General features: G+C 52.5%; 1 protein-coding gene across 1 annotated transcript; it reads right to left on the reverse strand.

The window, feature by feature from the left end:
* Positions 1–1554: 1554 nt before the first annotated feature.
* On the reverse strand, positions 1555–19536 carry ACVR1B (activin A receptor type 1B). Its single transcript, XM_068409855.1, has 9 exons — positions 19451–19536; positions 10370–10609; positions 8888–9136; positions 7482–7712; positions 6943–7110; positions 6212–6368; positions 5584–5708; positions 4884–5014; positions 1555–4698 (listed from the first exon to the last, which is right to left on the reverse strand). Exons 2-9 carry the CDS (start codon positions 10542–10544, stop codon positions 4573–4575), a joined length of 1362 nt encoding a protein of 453 aa, XP_068265956.1. The 5' UTR covers positions 10545–10609; positions 19451–19536; the 3' UTR covers positions 1555–4572.
* Positions 19537–20271: the final 735 nt, after the last annotated feature.

Raw genomic sequence — 20271 nt, forward strand, 5'->3', positions numbered from 1 at the left:
CCCCCCAGGACATCACCCCTCCGCCACCGCCGCCGCAGCTCGGATTTAATTCAAGTCAGAAGCCGGAGGCAGGCGCAGCCCTGGGCCGTGCTTCCAGCGTGGGCGGCTGGGAGCTTGGCCCCCAACAGAAGGACGTGGAGCTGTTGGAGCGAGGCCAGAGGAGGCCACGGAGATGCTCAGAGGGCTGGAGCCCCTCTGCTCTGGAGACAGGCTGGGAGAGCTGGGGCTGTTCAGCCTGGAGAAGAGAAGGCTCCGGGGAGACCTTCTAGCACCTTCCAGTGCCTGAAGGGGCTACAGGAAAGCTGGAGAGGGGCTTTTGACAAGGGCATGGAGTGACAGGACGAGGGGGAACGGTTTTAAACTGAAAGAGGGGAGATTGAGATGAGATATTGGGAAGAAATTCTTTGCTGTGAGGGTGGTGAGAGCCTGGCCCAGGTTGCCCAGAGAAGCTGTGGCTGCCCCCTCCCTGGCAGTGTTCAAGGCCAGGTTGGATGGGGCTTGGAGCAACCTGGTCTGGTGGAAGGTGTCCCTGCCCGTGGCAGGGGGTTGGGACTGGATGGGCTTTAAGGTCCCTTCCAACCCAAACCAGTCTCTGATTCCATGATTTAAACCGTTCCTGCAAGAGCTTTGCCCGTGCTGGGGACAGGGACACGGAGGAAGGAACAATTCCCGGAGGCAGACGCGGTGTCTGCTGGGGACACGTCGCACAGCCCTGGGCAGCCCCTTGCTACATGCAGTGGGAGGCAGCAGGAATTTTCCAGCCGGAATCGAGGAGTTTGCCCAGATGTTTATTTAAAATTTGCCAAAAAAATCAGTTCGTAACAATCCCGCTGGCGTTACACCCAAGGCACCCGCCCCCAGGCTGGCCGGGGGTTACCAGGAGGCAAGCTTGCTCCCGGAGCTGAGCTGCTCCGGCTTGGAAGGGCTTGGGAAAGGACAGGACTGAGCCCACCGCCCATCCCAGGGCACCGAACCACAACCCTTTATCAGGGAGCAAAGAACATCATCCGACCCTGCTCCCAAAATCTGGCAGCCCAGGTAAGGACTCGGCCCCACGGCCGCAGTCATCCCAGACCCCTTTTCCCATCATATTTCCTAAAAGAGAAACAAATTTTACTTTATAAAAACCATACTCTCCACTCACCCGCTGCCTCCATTTCCAGGACGGGGTCAGACCTTCCCGGGGGCCGCGGCAGAAGCTGCAGACAAAGCTGAGAAGCGAGGAGGGGGGAGCCCAGATGGCAGGGACCCCCCAGCCCCGGCGGATTTGCCCCTTGAGCCGCTCACAAGCTCGTTCACAGGAGGCTCTAATTAGGGAGAATTAGTGGGGGCAGCTCACGCAGCACCACTCTGCCACATCCTCGTCTCGCCTCTGCTACGAGGCACCTCCCGGGCGCCCGCTGGAAGCTGCATCTCCACTAATATGGGGCATATTCAATATTAAATATTTGCTGAGCAGATTATTTTAGCTGCGGGTGAACAAGCCCCCCCAGACACTTCTCTGGGGGCTCCCACCCCTCCCCAGCAAACCGCGAGAGACTCCGACACCTCACGTGAATAAAACAAACTTTTAATAATGTACAGCAGAAATCGACAGCCTTGTTTTATATTAAACAAAAGATATCCTATATTACATCGTATTTACATTTGCATACTGAAGAGGTAAAGTGTCTAAGTGGCTATTTTACAGTCCGTTCCTAATAAAATATACAAACCCAAACAAATAAAAGGGGCAGAGAAGTACCAAGAGATCTGTTCTGAAGCCAGCGTACCACGGATTAACCCACAGACGAGAAGCACAAGCTCCGTACCTCTGCCTCTCCCCCCAGCACGATTCGCCCTCGAGTATCTCACATCTCCCCTCCTCAGCATCGGTCTCTTGTCCCGAATTGTTGTTTTTTTTTTCCCCAGCTGCTGCAGCCGCCTCCAAGCCGGGCACGTTTCAGAGCCGGGCAGCGATTCCTATGTTTGCTACCGGTCAGCTACGTAAGCACTGCACCTCCCCGGCACGTGTTTGCGTGAAAAGTGCTGTGTAAATGCTACATAGTCAGCGTCCCCACCTCGGATCCGCCTCGGGTTTGCCCACCTTGCGATGCCACCTCTCTACAAACAAGGCTGCTGCTGCAATCCTGCTTATAGGGGATCCCCTGCCGTCCTGCCCTCGCCCCTAACCTGATCCGCTCCGACACCGCTCCGCTGGCTGCTGTTTGGTTTAGCGCTGAGGCAGATGCATGTGTGGCTACAGTTGGAGGGCTGGGCGAGGCAGCGCGAGTTACGTAGCTGATTCAGTGTCCTCGAGAAGCAGCCTGCACGGGGTGGGAGACTCGTACCCCGCGGAGGAGCACGTGGCAGACGTACCTACCGGCGTGGGGGGCTTTCCTACGGCGGGTTATTTCACGGTCGCTACGGCTTCGTCCCCAACCCGCCATCGCCAGGGTCCTGCTACAGCAGCTGAAGAGTCTTTAGGGTATCTGTGAAGCGCCCACCACCGCGGTTTCTAAATGCAGAAGGGTTTGGTTAAGGGACGTACGGTACCGGAGACACACGGTGACCTCTGGCTGAGACACGAGTCAGAACAAATCGGGAAGGGAACGAAGCGGGACGTTCACACCGCGCACGCCCCGCGAACCGGCCCTCCCACGACAGCTCTGTGCCGCCCGACCGCGAGAACTCCACAGGAGGATGCAAAAACGGCTCCAAACACGATGCAAAAAACACGCTCCTCACTTTAGACAAAGTCACAGACAAGGTGGAGTCTGGGGGAAGACGGACACACGGACAGACACACAGACAGCAAGAACAGAGTGTTTAAAAAAAAAAAACCCCACACACCACAAAAGTTAACCCCGGTGGCCGGAGCAGAGATGAAACCTCACCTTACCGAGCAGGCGCAAGGTTTGAGTAGAAACAGTTCCAGTGTAAATCGAGCTGTGTGCATTTGTGTTTTTTTCCTTTTTTTTTTTTTGTTTTTTTTTTTGCAGTGATTTCTTTACAAACAAACAGGTCAAGAGGTAATAATTATAGATTGTTTCTCTTCTCTTATAAAGAATTAACAATATTAAAAAAAGTTAAAATCCAGACCCTCCCATAAAATAATAAAATAATAAAAAAAAATAATAATCAAAACCACTCCAGTTAAAAGTTATGGCTTCAGAGATCTATATCGTAGATACTGACCTAACACCAACCAACCGGCACTTCCCAGACCGGCACGCTCAGCCCTCAGCTACGTCCAGCTGCAGACAACAAACCCACTCTACTTCACCCTGATTCGGCGTTTAATCGAAAGAAAATTCATGCAGTTTCCCCCCACCCCACGAGTTATACACAGCCACTTCCACATGATGAGATATTTATATATGTATATTAAAAAGATGGACATCGATTTCCAAACCCGCACCCCGCTGTCAGATCCTGCCCCTCGGGACGGCACCCGAGGACCCGAGAAGTCCTCAGGGCACTGGGATGGGGGACTCAGGAGCCGCGTTCCTACAAGTCTCCTGCACTCCCCCGTGGGCTGGTCTCCTCCCAGCCGGGCGCAGGGCCTGCTCTAAACCAACAAGCATCTCAGCTCCGTGGCACCTCTCTCCGCCCCAGGTCTCTCTTTCCACCCTACAGACCCCAGGGGCTCAGGATAAAAGCCTGGATTCCAGGAGGGAAGTCAGTTCCTCGTTGTTTTGTCCTTAAAAAAGGGAAGGGGTGGCAGTGAGGCAACCTGATGGGACGTCCCCGCAGCCGGACAGCAAGGCCACAGCACCCATCGGAGAGCGAAGGATCCGGATTTAAGCAGCCTGTCCAAGCTAGACAATGCTCACGACTCACCAAGGAGAGCACCAGCGCGCACAGCTCGAAAAAAAGGGACACTCTAGATTTGCACATGCACAGAAAGCACGGACAGAGATGAGCCACCCCACGGGCAGACACCGCACGGCTACGGGAGGAGGCGAACAGGCACAGGGACACGCGCACCTCGCGCATGCAGACACCATCGCGCACACCGACAGCCAGTCAGATTTCTGTGTTTTTTTGACTTAAGAATTTTTCAAGCTTAAGAAAAAAAAAAAAAGGAGGGAAATGGTTTCGTGAAGCTGATCAACTGTTCAGGCTCAGCCTCTCAGAAGGGAGCACCATTTGTTTTGCAAATGCTTTTTCTGCATTAATGTGCCGGTCCCTGGAAAGACAAAAATCCTCAGAGTACGGCAAGAAAACCTTCCCTTTCCCTTCCCACTCCCAGCACCCCGGCCTCCAACACTGCCGGCGGGTGCGGCGCGCACTGAACTTTACAGGCATTTCTGTTAAAGAAACAAGAGTTATGATCATGGCTGAGATCCCTCAGGTTAAGTCCCTCTCAAGTCTTCACGCTGTCAGGAGGTGATCATAAAAGGTTTCTGTTTCATACCCAAGCAGGGAAGAGAGCGATCCAACAGGCTCCATCTCCCCACCCAGCAGCCTGTAGGTCACGCTGTCTGGTTGGTAGCAGTAGATTGGGCAGAAACACGAGGTAGGCCTCCGTCACACATCTACTCTAGCATGGCAGCTTTTGTGCAGTTTCCTCCTGCTGGGGCTCAGAGCCTAGATTTTCACATCTTCCTGGACACTGAGCTGTGAGAGGGTTTTCTTAATGCGGAGGGCGGTGAGTCGAGCCGCTCCGTTGGCGTACCAGCACTCTCGCATCATCTTACCCATCACCCGTAGTGCCTGGCAAGAAACAACGGCACGTGTCAACGCTCTCCTTGCCCCCGACCCCAAGTCGGTCTGTCAGGCTGCTGCCACCTGGCTGGACACTGACACAGATCTCCACACCTCCTAAAACTGGAGCTCAACTTACTCTTTACTCACCTGATCGAGGGGAAAGGGGATGTGAAGGTGAAAGCAGGCCTTACCTCGTAGCTTTGCCACCAGTTGGGGATGTTAGGCCTTAGTTTCTGATCACACACGACCTTCCGCATCTCCTCAATGGAAGGATCCGAGGGTACAAGGTCGTAGTAGGGAAGCTGATACTCTTCGTGGATACCTGAAAGGCAGCGAAGGGGAAATGCAGTTCCTGGGAGAAGGGATCAGACTGACACTGGTCTGGGCTACATGACTCACTGCTGAGCTGCGTCACCACTTTGCAGTTATTCGGAACAGAAATGAAGAATCTGGGATTTGAGTTTACAAGAAAAATTCAGGGAAATAAAACGCAGCTGCCCAAACTGGAACGGAGTCAGCGTGCTGCGATCGACACCTCCCAGCACAGAGGGAGGGTCATCAAATCTTGACTGAGCTGAAGGACATGCACGATGGTGCTGTGCTCTGGCTTGCAGCTGGACGTGCCAAGACACTCGTTTACACTGACACCCACCAAATCGGCACCACCACTTCCTTAAAACCCATCCAAAGCAACATCAGCCACCAGTCAGAGCATGAAAACCCACTTCCCCACACGGGCCAGTTAACAGCAGTCGTGGGTCGCTTCTGTTAACTCCCTCGGTACCAACACACGTGGACACACCCTCCCGCAGCCCCGTTCTCCAGGGTCCCCTCAGACCTCACAAACACCTGCTCAACGGAAGCCACCGAGGCTGGGAAACCCAGGATTACCTCCTGCGTTGCACCTTCGAGCAATCTCCCAGTAGACCAAGCCCAAGGCATAGATATCGGCACATTTAAAGGAATCAAAATGCTTCATGTTAATGGTTTCATCCAAGACTTCTGGGGCCATGTATCTGCAGAACAGAAGAGGAACAGCGTGTTCATTTTGAGAGGGGATTCTCTGGAAGACAGTAAATGGCAAGTTTTCCCACCCAGCGCTTCCCAGCAGACCAAACTCTGCTCTGCACAGCCGTAACCAGAACAGAACTGGGCCCCACGGTCTAAGAGAGTGAACAAAATAACCCCAAAAGAACAGCAAGTTGGGAAAGAGGTAAAAACATTCAAAAGCACATCAGGTTCCAGAGAGCAGACCCCAAAAGGCTTTTGAGAATGCCAAGCTTGCTGTCAAGTATTGTTTGAGCTCCCTGGTGCTGAGTTAGTAGCTGGCCTACACCTCTCAGCTTGATGGCACCTGGAGACGAAGGTACTGATGTCCCTTCAACATCAATCCGGGCACAATGCTGACACTCTGCGAGACACTTGGAAATGCTTAAGGCAGAGAATTTCACCAGTGCTCAACCAGCAGCTCAGGCCTTTGCTAGTCACGCTCTGACGCCTTCGAACACCGTTCTCCTACCGTTTGGTTCCGACCCTTTGATTTGGTGCAATATCAATCGTATCCGTAACCGAATCATGCCGGACGGCCAGACCGAGGTCAGCGATGGCACACGTGCCGTTCTTCTTCACCAAGATGTTCTTGGATTTCAAGTCTCTGTGAGCAATCCCAGGCTTTCCTAAGAGAGCAAAATAAAAAGCAGCGGGGGTCAAGGTCTGGTGAAATCTATTAGTCAGACTGGCGCGGAGGCAGCACCGGATTTCAGGGCGTTAGTTAAACTCTCAGTGTTGCAACACACTTTCCTGTTTGGATACACTTCAGCGCTGAAGAACAGAGCGGCGCTGACAGCCCGTGGCATGCAAAGGCTCCGCTCACGCTCCGCAGGCACTGCTGGTGCAGTAGCATCCAGAGGCCTCGAGAGGGACATCAACTCCATCGTCCCAGGCGTGAGACACGTTGCTGTGGACCTAAGGAGTTTCTAACTCCACTGCTGCCGGCGCTAACATCCCACCCAGGCAGCACCAATTTTAGGACAGGGATGGGAAATGCTGATGGAACTCCCAGGAGCCAGCACGTGGCTGACCTGCTCTGCAGCCAGCCAAAGCCATCAGTCTGTTCCTGGTCAGTACTGACCAGATGAATTGACCACTGACTCAGCCAGGGTTTTCTGTGCAGCACATCAGTCCCCCTGGTCAATTCTGCTTTATTCTCCCCTCAAGAATTCCCAGCACCTTTTCACGCTTTGCTCTTACCCTGAGTGCCCACAATCTCCATGTGAAGGTGGGCCAGCCCGCTGGCGGCGGACAAGGCGAGCTTGATCATCCCCTCGATAGTCACCGTGTATCGATTAAGGTAGTCAAAGAGCGATCCGTGCTCGTGGTAGTCGGAGACGAGCCACAGCTGAGTCCACGTTCCATTATCTGCAGCAGGAAAGAGACTGTGCTCAGACAGGGACAGCACACAACCACCGAGCATCCTGCACCCTTTTTGGTACAGAGGAGAGCTGCTGGGCAAGGCTGCAGCTCAACAGCCAGCCTGGGGGCAAATAAGGTAAAGAACTTTAAGGCAAAACATGACTTTAAGGTGCAGCTAAGGCACCATCGCGCCTCTCAACAGCAGCAGTAATTTTACCATCTTTTGGCAAGAAACATTCAAAGAGGAAGCTACTCCAAAAGCACGCTGACAGTTTTCTTTAACAATTTAATTGTCAGCCCAAGTGAAGAAATGCAACTCCCACGAGCAGACTGCACACGGGTGAAGTCCCTGCTCCCAGGACCGAGGCACCGTTTACCTTTGTTATCCGCAGCGATAAATCCCAGGATGTTCTCGTGGCGCAACATAACGGTTTGATATATTTCCGCTTCCCTAAACCAGGAACGCTCCTCACGCGAAGAGAAGATCTTCACAGCGACGTCACCTCCACGCCACCTGCCACGCCACACCTCCCCGAAGCGGCCTTTGCCAATGATCTCCTGAAGGACAATCGTCCGAGCCACAGTCCGTTGGACAAAAAGCGGCAAACCTACAGACAAGAAATCGGAGGAATGAGTGTCTTGTTGCAGCAAAAGAATCTCCTGAAAGCCCGGAGTCTGAAGCAGAGCATCACCAAACCTAGACTGCTCTACACTGGATAACAACCAGCAGCCCAAGCAAGACCCAGAGCAGCAAATGGTGGCAGCTCCTGCGTAGGACGTGCCGTTTGGCAGCTGGGGCAGCCTCTGCGTGACGCTTTGAAGCAGCCTGCAAACCACCAGTGATTAGGCACAGAGCAGCTGGGGAACTGCAGCAGATCAAAGTAACTTTAGCCTGAATATGCAAAGAAAGGAACTCGTTGAAGACAAACTCTGCTAAGAAGTAGCAAACCCCCAGAACTTCTCTTAAGAAAGGAGCCCTAACGTAGCTGCCACCTCTTACCTGCTGTGAGTGCGTACAAGAGATCCCAAAACATTTTATATATGGCAGATGTGGTGCTAAAGGTTTATTCCCTGGTCAAATATCAAACATATATTCTCTGCCTCCGTGGATTATCCTACAGTTTTCATCTGCTGCAAAATTCATTTTTTTTTTAACCTAACTGCTTTCATAGTTCAAAGTCATGAATAAAATGATCTGTTCTGGGGATAATTTCTTCTAACTGCTACAGAAGCGAACACTGTACATCATCCGCTTCGGAAGACCCAAGGATTTTTGGGATGAAATGGGCTGTGCAAATGCAGTATTTGCACACTGAAATATTGTCAGCTGCTGGGAGCTTTCCCATTTTCCTGCCAGCTTTGATGCAGGTTACATCCTGCATCCTCCTTTGAAAGCCAACAACCCACAGGTTAGCGGTTAATGTCTGTTTCCAACCCAAATCCAGTTCCAGGGCTAAATTGGAAATAGATGCAGCCGTTTGAGTTACCCTCCTGCAGAAAAGGAGGGAAGCTACACAAAACTGGTTTTACACATCAGCAAAGGAGGAGCTGAACTATTGCTCTCACCCAGCCTAAGCACTGAACACTGACTCGGGGCCGTGGCTACAGCATCTGCTTCATGGCCGAGTTTAAAACACGCCCTCCACATTACTCACGACAGCGCAACCTGAACGGGCTGACGAGGCAACGGCCTCACACCGTGCAAAGCTGTGGCAACCAGAAGCCCAGAACAGACTACTCCGTTACAAGTTCTCATTCGTCATTTCCAGTCATATCTCAATACCTGAGCCAGAGCCAGAGGTGGAGAGATCGTAGACGAGATCTTGCAAGGTCTTATCCTTCGACAGGCACATTTCACAAGAGGGGTCTTCCATGTCCAGCCGCTGACGGTTGTGATAGACTCGTTGGTGGTGATGAAAAACAAAGACTACTATGATCATGACAACAAACACCAGGAAGACGGGTCCGGCAATCACCGCCACCAGCTCCACGGGACCCCAGCTCGACGGGGGCTCGTTGTCTTTCAGGTGTCCTTGAGAGAAAAGGGAGGAGAAAGACACTTTTAGCAAATTATCACTCCTTCACAAGTGTTCTTTAAGGACCTTCTTCTTGTGTTTTCATTATCCTCTCAGAGCCTGCACAATTTTAGCTTGCTGTTCCAGGATGGCAGAGGTCACATCAAGTAACAGTGTCAACATGGGACTGATCAAGCCATCAGGCAGGCAAACTACAGCCAAAACCCCCAAAAGAGGATGGTGCATCAACTGTGGGGTCAGGGATTATGGCACTTGCTATTTAGAAGAGGACGGGAGCCTGTTCTGGCTGAATTTGCTAGAACAGCCTGCTTTTACCTTCCACTTGAACTCTCCACGTGGGAGAAAAAAATATCAGTCAGTAAGGACTCACTTCTCCCTCTTCACCCTGTAACAACCAGTGGAGACTCACACCTGAAGACAACAATTATTTGTCTTTTTGAGAACAGAAAGACTTCCTCACTGCACCCAAGAAAAATGGGCACTGCAGTCTTCATACGACCCACTAAATAACAGCCCAAAACAGAGAGTAACGAGGTATGAGGAAGTACTGCGTGCCCTCTCCGTCCCAAGAGTTAGAAAGAAGCAGACGTTTCCCACACCCTCAAAGGCAGGGCTGCAGAATGTGGGCACCCCTCCACCCCACACGCTTTACTCTGAAGCTGATGATGGCTCATCCCTGAAAAGATCTGCAGTCCTAGAAGGAAAGAACTCTGTCCGATAAAAGGCAGGCGACAGCACAGCTCTGTGCCAGAAAAGGGATCCGAGCCGTGCCCGGGGAACACGCGCCGTCCTCAGGCCACTGCAGGCACCGAGCAGCACGCAGCAGAAACTTACATTTAACTGGAGATGAACATTGCTGCTCCCAGGAGCCTGTGGGATACCAGCAGCAGGGCTGATAAGGTGAGAGGAATCTTGTAATGTGGAGCTACTGAGTGCAGGTGGGGGTAAAAACCCCTAAACTTTGGAAGCTTCTCCTACCCTAAAGTACAACCTCATCATCTGGTGACATTTTGTCAGCCACCGGGGAGTTCAAGCAGCTTCACGTTTTAATTTGAAGTAGCTTGTTATTATTTCCACTTTACAGATCAAGGAAACAAACCCAGTGCTCAAGTTCACACAGCAACCTAAGGGAAGAAGTGACAACAGGGCCGAGAACTTCTTATTCCCAATCCCAAACAGCTTCTCTCCTCCCCACTTCAAACAGACGATTTATTCAGCTCTCTACTCACCACTGGGAACCATTAGATCAATCTTGTTGCAAAAATCAGAGTAGCAGCAGTGAGTATTACGCAGATCTTCTGAACTCAGACAATAGAAGGGTTTCCCAGCAGGGATCAGTTTTGCTTCGGGAATGCAGGTCCGAACGTGATGTTTGACACCATCCAGGTTGAAGACCGAGACCATGCAGGCGCCGTCCGTTTCACACGTGGAGTTCGCTTGTTTGCAGTCGGAGCACAAACATGTCAAAGCTGCAGAGATCAGAACAAGGCCACCTCCTTGAAACCCACCAAACGCTCAGACAAGAGAAAACTTTCTTTACATTTCCCATTTCAGAGGGAACGGGCCATTCTTAGGCTCAGGAATTAGACTTTAGGAACTGAACAAGTCATACTCAGTATTTCAGACCTGCAGGAACCCAACTGAAGCACAAAACACAACGTGGAAGCAGAGGAGCCTTTCCAGAAGACAACTGCCCAGACAGCCCTTCTTCCTGCCCCTGTTGCAACCACTAACAGACATGACCCAAGTCATCCCTGCAAACTAGGCTAGATTTTACCGAGATCCACTCCCAACCCAACCTAGGGTCAGAACTCCAACTGCAAACAACGATTACTCAAACTGACAGACTCGATTTCACCCAAACTCACCGTCTGGGCTTCCTCAGCTACGCCAAAGACGAGCTGCCCACGATGGGTTAGCGACGACCACCCCAGCTCAAGGGAGACAACAAGCAGTTGGCAGATGCCAAAACCAAACCAATTCAAACCGACTGCACAAGCCAAGCGTGCTACACCCAGCTAGAACAGTCACTTATTTAGTAACTGCTTTCCTGATCCGAGACACTACCTTGGGTCAAATACATTCCTGGCTTTCTGCCTGCTCGCCGTGAAGATTACTCGGGTAAAGAACGATGGAGAAACTCCGAGGCAGATTCCCACATTTTTCCGCCTCCCCGCCGTCATTGTGCTTTTCTCAAGCTGCCTGAAAAACTGTAAGCAAATCCCCAGGCATCGCCATCCTTGGGAACAAAGAGCGCACACAACAATGGCAAGAAGAAGGGTGGGGCTTGTTTAGCAGCACGCAGGATTTTCTTCAGCTTTCATCAGATCTTTCAGCCTCCCCGGAGGGATTCAGAAACATGTACTTACCCGCTGCAGAAATGGTCTTTCAGGTGGAGAGAGTCTGAAGAAGTGTTTTACAAGATACAAGCGCCACAGTTAACTCTCCCCAGGCCGACAGCTAAATCCTCCTGTACCCTCTCGGTTTAAAGACCAAAGTCACTGTTGACACTCGACAAGTGAACTCGAGGGCCAGGGGAACCCCGAGCCCTCAGTCCTGCCATCTCTGGCAGCCAGATTGAAGGAGCAGCAGCATTCAAGGGTATTCACGGCACTGGAAGAGCCTCCTGCTCCCAGCCAGCGCGTGGTCCAAAGCCCAGCGGAGAGTTACGCTGCTGGGGGCACGTTACCTGGAGCTTAACGAAAACCAAGCAGGTTCTGATCAACTTCAGGGTTCGTTTAGGAGGAGGACACCCATTATCCCTTATCTCCAGTGTCCTAGGTAAATCAGTTAGGCTAATTGCATTACTATTCACTTAATTCTCACTGGACACTGCGCTCTTCATTTCCTAGCTGTTGTTGTGAGCTGCTCAAAGGTGGGCTGCAGTATTTCAGACCAGCTAAACGCTGGTGTGGCTTGAACCAACAGATTCAAAACTGCAGAAGCAGTAAAAAGCCAGCAAAACCCAGCAGAGCTAAGTGAGACGCCTTTAAAAAGCATCACGAGCAAATGTAGTTTATTACTATGTGCTTAGCATAGGCCAAGGAAAAGGGACATAGAATATGGACAGGGAAGACCCTGAGACTGAATCGTAGAGAAGGGTTGAGAGCACCCCCATGGATCATGCAGCTTTTAAGGGGAAACTTTGTAATGAAAGGGAAAAAAAACCCACTAATGTTCAACTTGACCAACAGCTCCGAGTACACAGTGGTCAGGAGAGCACAGAAAAGACAATTCTTCCAAAAAATATGCACACTTGGGGGAACAAAGGTTGGTTATAATGGAGATTTTATGAAAACACGAGATAGTAATGAGCAGTCAGGGCACATTCCTCCCTTCAAGTGTACTTAAAAGGAAATAGTGTTTTAAAGCATCTCCTTTATTACTTTATCAAAAACTCAGGGTACAAATTAAAAACATTTAAACCACACACATTTCATCAGGCTCTTTTCAACTTGATTTAGATACAGCAAAACTTGGCTCCTGTCAGACTCATTTCTAAGTTCTCCAACCCAAGATGTAGGCTATGGCAGTTTTGCTTCCAGAAGCTCAGAAGTAAACAAAACACTTCAATGCACCAATAAAACTGGTTTTGTAAACGTCTTACTGAAGTATCTGGCCCTGAAACTAAGCATCCCTTTGAGAAGGGAAGCGGAGGAGCTGGTTGTATCTGCTCAGTTTCACTTGTAGAATTAAAAAGAAAGAAATCAGTTTACCTGCAAGGTACGATACCAGAGCCCCAGTGCACAGGGACAGAGTAGGAAGATCCTTATCTGCTCTGTGCAGCGGAGAGCAGAAGGTTCCTGCCAAGGAGGGGGATGCCCCACAGAGCACGGCCTCGTTTCACCTCGGGGTGCTGGCAGCTGATGCTCCCCCTTCAAGACAACTGCTCTTTTTTTAAGAGCAATTCTTACAGTTAGCACCTAAAAAAACCCCTACGGTAAGGAGAGCTGCAGGAACAAAGAAAATTAAGCCTTCAGCACGTGTGTGTACTTCAGCAGAGACCTTCAAGAGGTTTTCTAGATATTCCAAACCACAACCTCCGGGCTGCAGGCAGGCACTCAGATTTTAGGGAAGATGGTCAGATCCCCAGGTAGAAGCTGAAGTCCGCCTCCAGCCTTGAGTTGACTCTGTCTTTATTTTTACCATGAGAAAGCCCAGGATACACACGTCTACCATCGCTACAGCCACATCCTCCCTAAGCATCACCCACCACCGGCTGCCAGCACGGCAGCGAGAAGGGCCCCGGAGGAGAGGCCTGTCTGCACCGGGGCTCGCCGGGAACCGGGGAGCTGCCGGCAGAGAGGAGAATTACAGGGCAACCCGCGTGGGTCTGGCATTTCAAGTTTGATTAACCAGAAGGGAAAATTCTTCTTGTATCAGTAACACCAGGAAAAAGCAACTGTTGTTTCCCCTCGGGTGGGGGTCAGAAAACAGACAGGTACGCAGAGCCCCTCGCTGGGCACCTCTTGGGCGCTGCTGGGAGCAGCCGGGGACGCCTGGGCAAAGCAAAAGGAGACAGGAGTGAATAAAAGCACTTTTCATGCCAACAGCATTCTTTTTATTTGGGAAGAAAAGCTCCTATTGAGCAAAACATATAATCTACTTAATAAAAGAAACCGACTGGGCTGATAGATGGGGCAAAAGGAAACAAAAGAGCAGTTCACACAGCCGGGGCGGCGAGCTCCCCTCTCGCAGAGCGCCCGGGGACGAGGCTCAGGGAAGGTGCTGCAGAAGTTGGCAGCGGAGCCTGCTCTATCTGCTCAGCACGCTCTTTGACATTCTGCTCAGAGACAAACCCAACCCTTTAAAGAAGCTGTTTAAACAAGCCTAACATTAAGCTGCAGATGCTCAGAATGAAAGCTTTGTTCTCACTCAAGAGATGGATCAGGTCGGTGTTTATACCGAAGCAAACCCTCGCTGCCATTCAATCCAAGGCAGAGCGCAGGCAGTGAACCCACGGCAGGAGCGAGCTGGCCTGGTGCTGGTCCTCACCGCTCTTCCTAAAACCTGGAGCAGTCAGTCGGCACTGCCAAAAGACAAACTCCTTGATCCTCAACTAACGCAGCCCAGGGTTCGGCTGCTGGGCCAGGGGCTCCTTCAAGCGACCGCCCTGAGCCCAAGAGATGCTTCTGCTCCCCGAGGTACCCAGCGAGGTTCATGGGTTATGGCAGCAGCAGGATTGCTCCCGGGAGGAACATACTAGTATCCCTTTGCATTAACTACAGCAGAGAGGAAAACAAGAGTCGGCCCTCTTGAACCAGATTCCCCCAGTAAAGGTAACTTGTGTGTACAAAATGAATCCCAACACACCGGTGGGGGGCTGTGGATTAGAGCTCCAGGCTCCAGGGAGACTAAAATATTAAGCTCTGACAGCGACAGAACATTTTTTTCCCAGCAACTGAGCTCATTTTGCACATATTTATTCTCGCACAGGGCTGCATGTGTCAAGATGTCGATGCGGCTAGACAGGGGAAAGTTTCACAGCAAAACCTACTGTAATGGTGTTAACCACCTTTTGGAATACATTTCCCAAAATCTCCTGAAGCTGTGCTATGCGAGATGACATTTTCTCAGGGCAAAATCCTACCTGATCAAGATGTATTAAGATAATTAACCTGAAGATGATCATTGGTAAAATTGCCAATAACCACCCCCGTATTTACCAGATAAACAGATTTTTGCAGAGACTGTAAGCTGCTGTTCTTTTTCAACAGTTTGGATCGAGGCTGGAAGAACAATGATTCCCCTGACTTCGGAGCCTTCGTAAGGCTCTGGAACAGGAGCTGCAATTTATTATGTCTCTGTACAGCACCTAACTTAATGAGACCCAATCTGGTAGTGATGTCTTAATGCTGCTGCAGCAGCATAACGTTAGCAAGAGAAATGGAAAACAATTGGGTTTGTACCTCTGCTCTTCCTTTAGATGCTCTAATGAAGAGGGACATGTGTAAACATGCTTGGAAGAAAGGAATACCTTTCAGGGTTTCGCTATATGCTGTGCTGAAAGAAAGAAAGACAGAATAACCTTTATCACAGTGTTTTGCCCAAGAGCAGGCGAGGAATAAATCCATTCCCTCGCGGCAAGGGAGCAGAGGTCTGTTGCAGGAGTCCCTTTGTGCTCCTCCTTCAACCCTATGACCCCAAGACACTCCAAGCCATGCGATGAAGACCTTAAAAACAACAATTTCCTTCCCATTCTATCCACATCGATTCTTCTGCTGCCTGGGGTCAACAACTGGGACCCCTACAGCCCTGTCTAGGACATATCCGAGCCCAAAACACCTGCCTTGTGTAGCGCACCAGTATCTTCTGAAGCCCCAGAGTCAGCTCACCGACACCCACCGCATCCCAAATCAAGTGCAAGGCCAGCTCTGGAGGCTCACACTGCCCCTGTTTTCTTACAGAGGAGCTGAAGAAATGAGCACAGATTTGCCCTTCTGTAGATACGGGACCACCACCTCGAATCTCTCCTACACCTCGCTGCCCCATCCACTCCTCCTCCTCCTTTTGGATTGCAACATCTTTTCCTCCTTGCTGGTACTTACGAAGTCTACTGACCCACTGCTGCTAAATGAAACAGAGTTAAAATTAGCTGCAAAGTAGCATGAAAAAAAGCACTTTCACGCAAGTCATCCAGAAACTAAAAATTATACGAGGATATTTAAAGCTGGAAACAAGAGTCACAACTTTTTTAAGCTGGCTGCAGTCCCCTGGCACAGGTTGAACCTGACATGAACACATCACGGCTAACTAGAAAACATGCACTAAATGGGGAAAAAAAATAAAGGCAGGAAGAATGTGCTCTCACCTTTAAAGCAAAGAACTCTGCCTGCATCTACTCAAGTAACACAAAAGCAGAGCTCCTAAATGAGTTTTAAATAAGCGAATTGACAGGAGTCTCATCATTAATAGGTTAATTAGCAGAAGCCTTGACATTTCTGCTGCTGTTGCTCTTCAACTCAGAAAACAGACATATGGCTCCGAACTCCCTCTCCAGGCTTTGGTCTGACACCTATTTTGTGTTTCGACTTGTCAGGAAACCAGTTTAGGAGCCACCCATACCATCCCAGTAGTCCTGCAAACCAGCCATATGGCAAGGCAGCCGCACGGGGCATTATTGATGGTTTTCAAGACTCAAAACCGATGCTGTGTATTCTCAGGCAACTGGCACATGCTTTTCAGAGTCTAAATAACAAGTTGTTTAACGTGCAGCCTCTATTCCAACACCCAGCAGTGCACAGGCTACTTCTAAGAAGCCCACAGAAGGCAGCAAGCGCATGAAAACCAAGCCTTTGCTCAAGGGGCTTTAGTGTGCAGCAAAGTCCACTTTTCTGATGAAAAAATAAATATATGGGTCCACAACCACTGAGAAGGGAGGCTGGAAAGCCAGTGGCTTCAATAACGAGGACACAAGAGCTCTCCCACCCTGTACGACCGCTCACACACGACGCTCTGACTCTACAAGCTCCCCACCAGCCGACGTTTCATCCCCGTAATACCATCGCAGCTTTCTCCCTCGAGACGAGCAATTCCTCCTCGGTCTGCTCAGATAACCGCGCTGGCTGTGCGGCGGAGAACATATTTCCACTGGTCGACACCCAGTGAACTTTGCTTGCTGTTAAAAGAATTGACGTTTTACTTCGCTCCTTTCGCAACAGCGATTTCCGGAGCATCCACTACTGGCAGCGGCCGGCGTACCCAGGGAAAAAAAAACCCGAGCTGTCTGGCCAAGGAGCTGAAGGAGTTCAAGAATGCTTGTTGGACACTGTTTTTAATTTCCAGTTAGAGAAGCCTTTCTTGGAAAGCTGTGAGATATAACTTACGGACCACGCGGAGTTTGCCTGATTTAACCGGGTAAGTATTTTAAGCAGGTGTTAATAATAAAATCTGCTGGCCCAAGATTGCTCCCCACGGTACTCTCTCGCTTTATTTCAAGCACGCAAACAAAGCCTACCTACAACCACCCTGTAACCATCGCTGCAGAGGCACCTTTTTTTTCCTTTTCCTTTTTTTTTTTTTAAAGGAAGGAGTGGGGAGGGGATTTTCTACTCTGTTTACTCAGAGGTTCACAGCTCCCAAGCACTGCAGAAATTAGGATTGTTTTTCCAACCTACCCTGAAACAAGCAGCTGTAAAGATCTCTGGTGTAAAGAACAAGGGCAGCCCTCGCTGGCTGAGGAGGCAGCCCAAGCGCATCATGGCTGCTCGAGCAGCAAACAATTCGCAGGGTGAGAGCCCCTATTCCCTGCCGTCCTGCTCCCGAGCTCCGCAAACGCAGCTCCCTTGTGTCCTTGAGGCCAGGCTGAGCTCACACCTCTTACCGGACGGCGCGAACGAGAACGGACAGCACGTAGTGAGCGGAAGCACGAGCCAGCCGTGCAGCACCCAATATCAAAGGCACTTAGAGTCGTCCGAGTTTCCAGGAGATACGCACGGTCAATTGGCCTTTTCCTGTTTATTTTTATTTATTTTTTTTTAATAAACACCAGCTATATACAAACTGCAAAGTGAAAGTCTGAGAGCAGACACGCAACGAGTCTCATTTGGTCCTGCTTTGCCATTCATCACAGAGAAGCTGAAGCACCTTCTCAAGGCTGGATTTTACTTTAGGTTAAAACAAAGCCCAGCCTCTCTCCCCTAAAGCACATTTGTATTACCAGGACTCGCAAATACACCCCTAACCTACTGCCCCAGTGGGGTTTAAAGCCATTTTCTGTAGCTAACAAGTCCAGATCTGCACGCACAAAGTTATTACCTCCTGACAGTCGGCTGGTAATACCCAACACGAACGGCGAGAGGATTGGGGAGGAGAAAAATGTTTCAGCGCGGTTCCTGTTGGAACAGGCACCTGCGTTACACAAGCAGCGATCGCCCTCGATAGCCACAGCGAGATGGACTGCGCGGCGAAGCCTCGGACGCCGGCGAGGCCATTGCCACCCGCCTGGCCTCCATCCCTGCCAAGAGGCGCTCAGAGATGCTTCGGGCCCGTCCAGCTCTGAGGAAAAGGGCCGATCTCTTCAGCAGCGTGGAGCCGAAACCTCTCGCTCTTCCCCCAGGAAGCGGCAGCGGTTGCACCCCCCCCCAGGTACAGAGAAAGGATCGCCACAGAGCAAACAACCGAAACAAAGAGTTTTCCCTCACTCACCTCCCTCCAAACAAATATTTACAGTTGTTACAATCCACGGGCACGGGGTTTTAGAAAGGTTTCTTTAAAAAAAAAAACAACCAAACCACCCCACAGACTCCAAGAGGCTCTGTACTACGCACACGCTGCAATCGCTGGTGCATGGGGGGCTGCCGAATCCCACCCTCGGCCGGGTCAACAGGGACGAGGCCACAAACTCCCGAGGTCTGGCCAAGGCTCGGCAGCACCATGGTGGCACTTCCCACCCCAGGGCTGATCCGCCCTGCCCCACGCAAAACACCCCCAGTGACCCACGCACCCTGGCCCCCAACACACACGGACCCCCCGTTCTTCCTCACGCTGGGAAAAGCCCATAAATTTCCAGTTTCCTTCGTTATCTCCTGAAGACAGGCTGGAAGACCCCCCGTTCTCTTCCCAGATGAAGCCAAGGTGAGCGTGTCCCTCCTCAGAGCATCCCCGGCACCGTGGGACTCCCCCACTCTCCGGCCCCCATCCCCAATTGCTGCTGCCCCTCCAGACACGCAGCCGTCCCCACTGCGGAGGGTTTGCCCCCCCCAAACAACCCCAAGGGTCCCCTTCACCCCACAGACCCCAGCAAATGCCCCCCCCCCGGCCAGGCTCGACCCCCACACCGGGACCACCGAACATACGGGAGGCCCAACCCTACACCAAGTCCTTGATGCCTCCAGAGACCCCCCCCACCTCCCAGGACCCCCCCACCCCATAGATCCCCCCCATTCCTTCTCCCCACCCTGAAACACCGGCCTCTGCCCCCCCCAGGGCCGCCTGCCCACACCCCCCACCCCAAACCCCCCAGGGCCCTCCCCATAGCCTAAGAGGAAACCTCCAGGCCCCCAAACCCTCTTGCACCCCCTTCCCCCCCACTAAACCCCCCCATAAAATCGCACCCCCGGCCTCAACCCCCCCCCCCACCTGCCCCACAGCCCCCCCCGGGCCGGCCTCACCCCCGGGCCCGGGCTCGCCCCGGGCCCCCCCCGCTCCCTTCAGCCCTCCGCATCGCCTCCCCCCTCGGTTCTCCTCATCGATCCCCCGTTCCCCCCCCACGATCCCCCCCCGTTCCCCTCACGGCGCCGGGCGGGGGCGGGGCGGCGCGCCGCCATGTTGTGCCCGGTGCGGGCCGGGCCCCGGGGGCCGCCACTCACCGTGGGCCCCGCCGAAGGCCCCGGCCAGGAGCAGGGCGAGCAGGACGGCGGCGGCAGCGGGCAGCGGCGGGGGTCGGCGGGCGCGGGGCGGCAGCGGCGGCGGCGGCGGGGGGGCGGCCATGGCGAGCGCCGCGGCCTCGGTGGCGAGCGGCCGCCAGCGCCTGCGGGAGGGGCGAGCGGCGGCGCGCGGCCGGGGGCGGGGCGAGCCTTAAAGGGGCCGGCGCAGAGGGGAGGGGTCCGCGGGTCGGCGGGCACGGGGCTGGGCTGGGGGGGGCGTGCGACGGTGTGTGTGCAACGGTGTGTGCGTGTGCAACGGTGTGTGCGCAACGGTGTGCGTGCAATGGTGTGCAACGGTGCGCGTGCAACGGCGTGTGTGTGCGATGGTGTGCGTGCAACAGTGTGTGTGCAATGGTGTGCAACGGTGCGTGTGCAACAGTGTGTGTGCAATGATGCGCGTGCAATGGTGTGCAATGGTGCGCGTGCAACAGTGTGTGTGCAACGGTGTGTAGTGGTGCGCGTGCAACGGTGTGCAATGGTGCGCGTGCAACGGTGTGCAACGGTGTGTGTGCAATGGTGCACGTGCAACAGTGTGCAGTGGTGTGCGTGCAATGGTGTGCCACGATGTGTGTGCAATGCTGAGTGTGCAACGGTGGGTGTGCAATGGTGTGTGTGCAATGGTGCCTGCTCAGCCCCACACCCCCCTCACCCCACGCCAGCCCCGCCGCGGGCCAGCACCTGCCCTTTGCTGACCAGTTTCTCCCAGTCCCTAACTGGGAGCGGGGCACGAGGGCGGGATACGACAAGCCGGGGTGGCCACAGCG

This window comes from Nyctibius grandis, chromosome 11 (assembly GCF_013368605.1).
Source record: "Nyctibius grandis isolate bNycGra1 chromosome 11, bNycGra1.pri, whole genome shotgun sequence".
Classification (NCBI taxonomy): domain Eukaryota; kingdom Metazoa; phylum Chordata; class Aves; order Nyctibiiformes; family Nyctibiidae; genus Nyctibius; species Nyctibius grandis.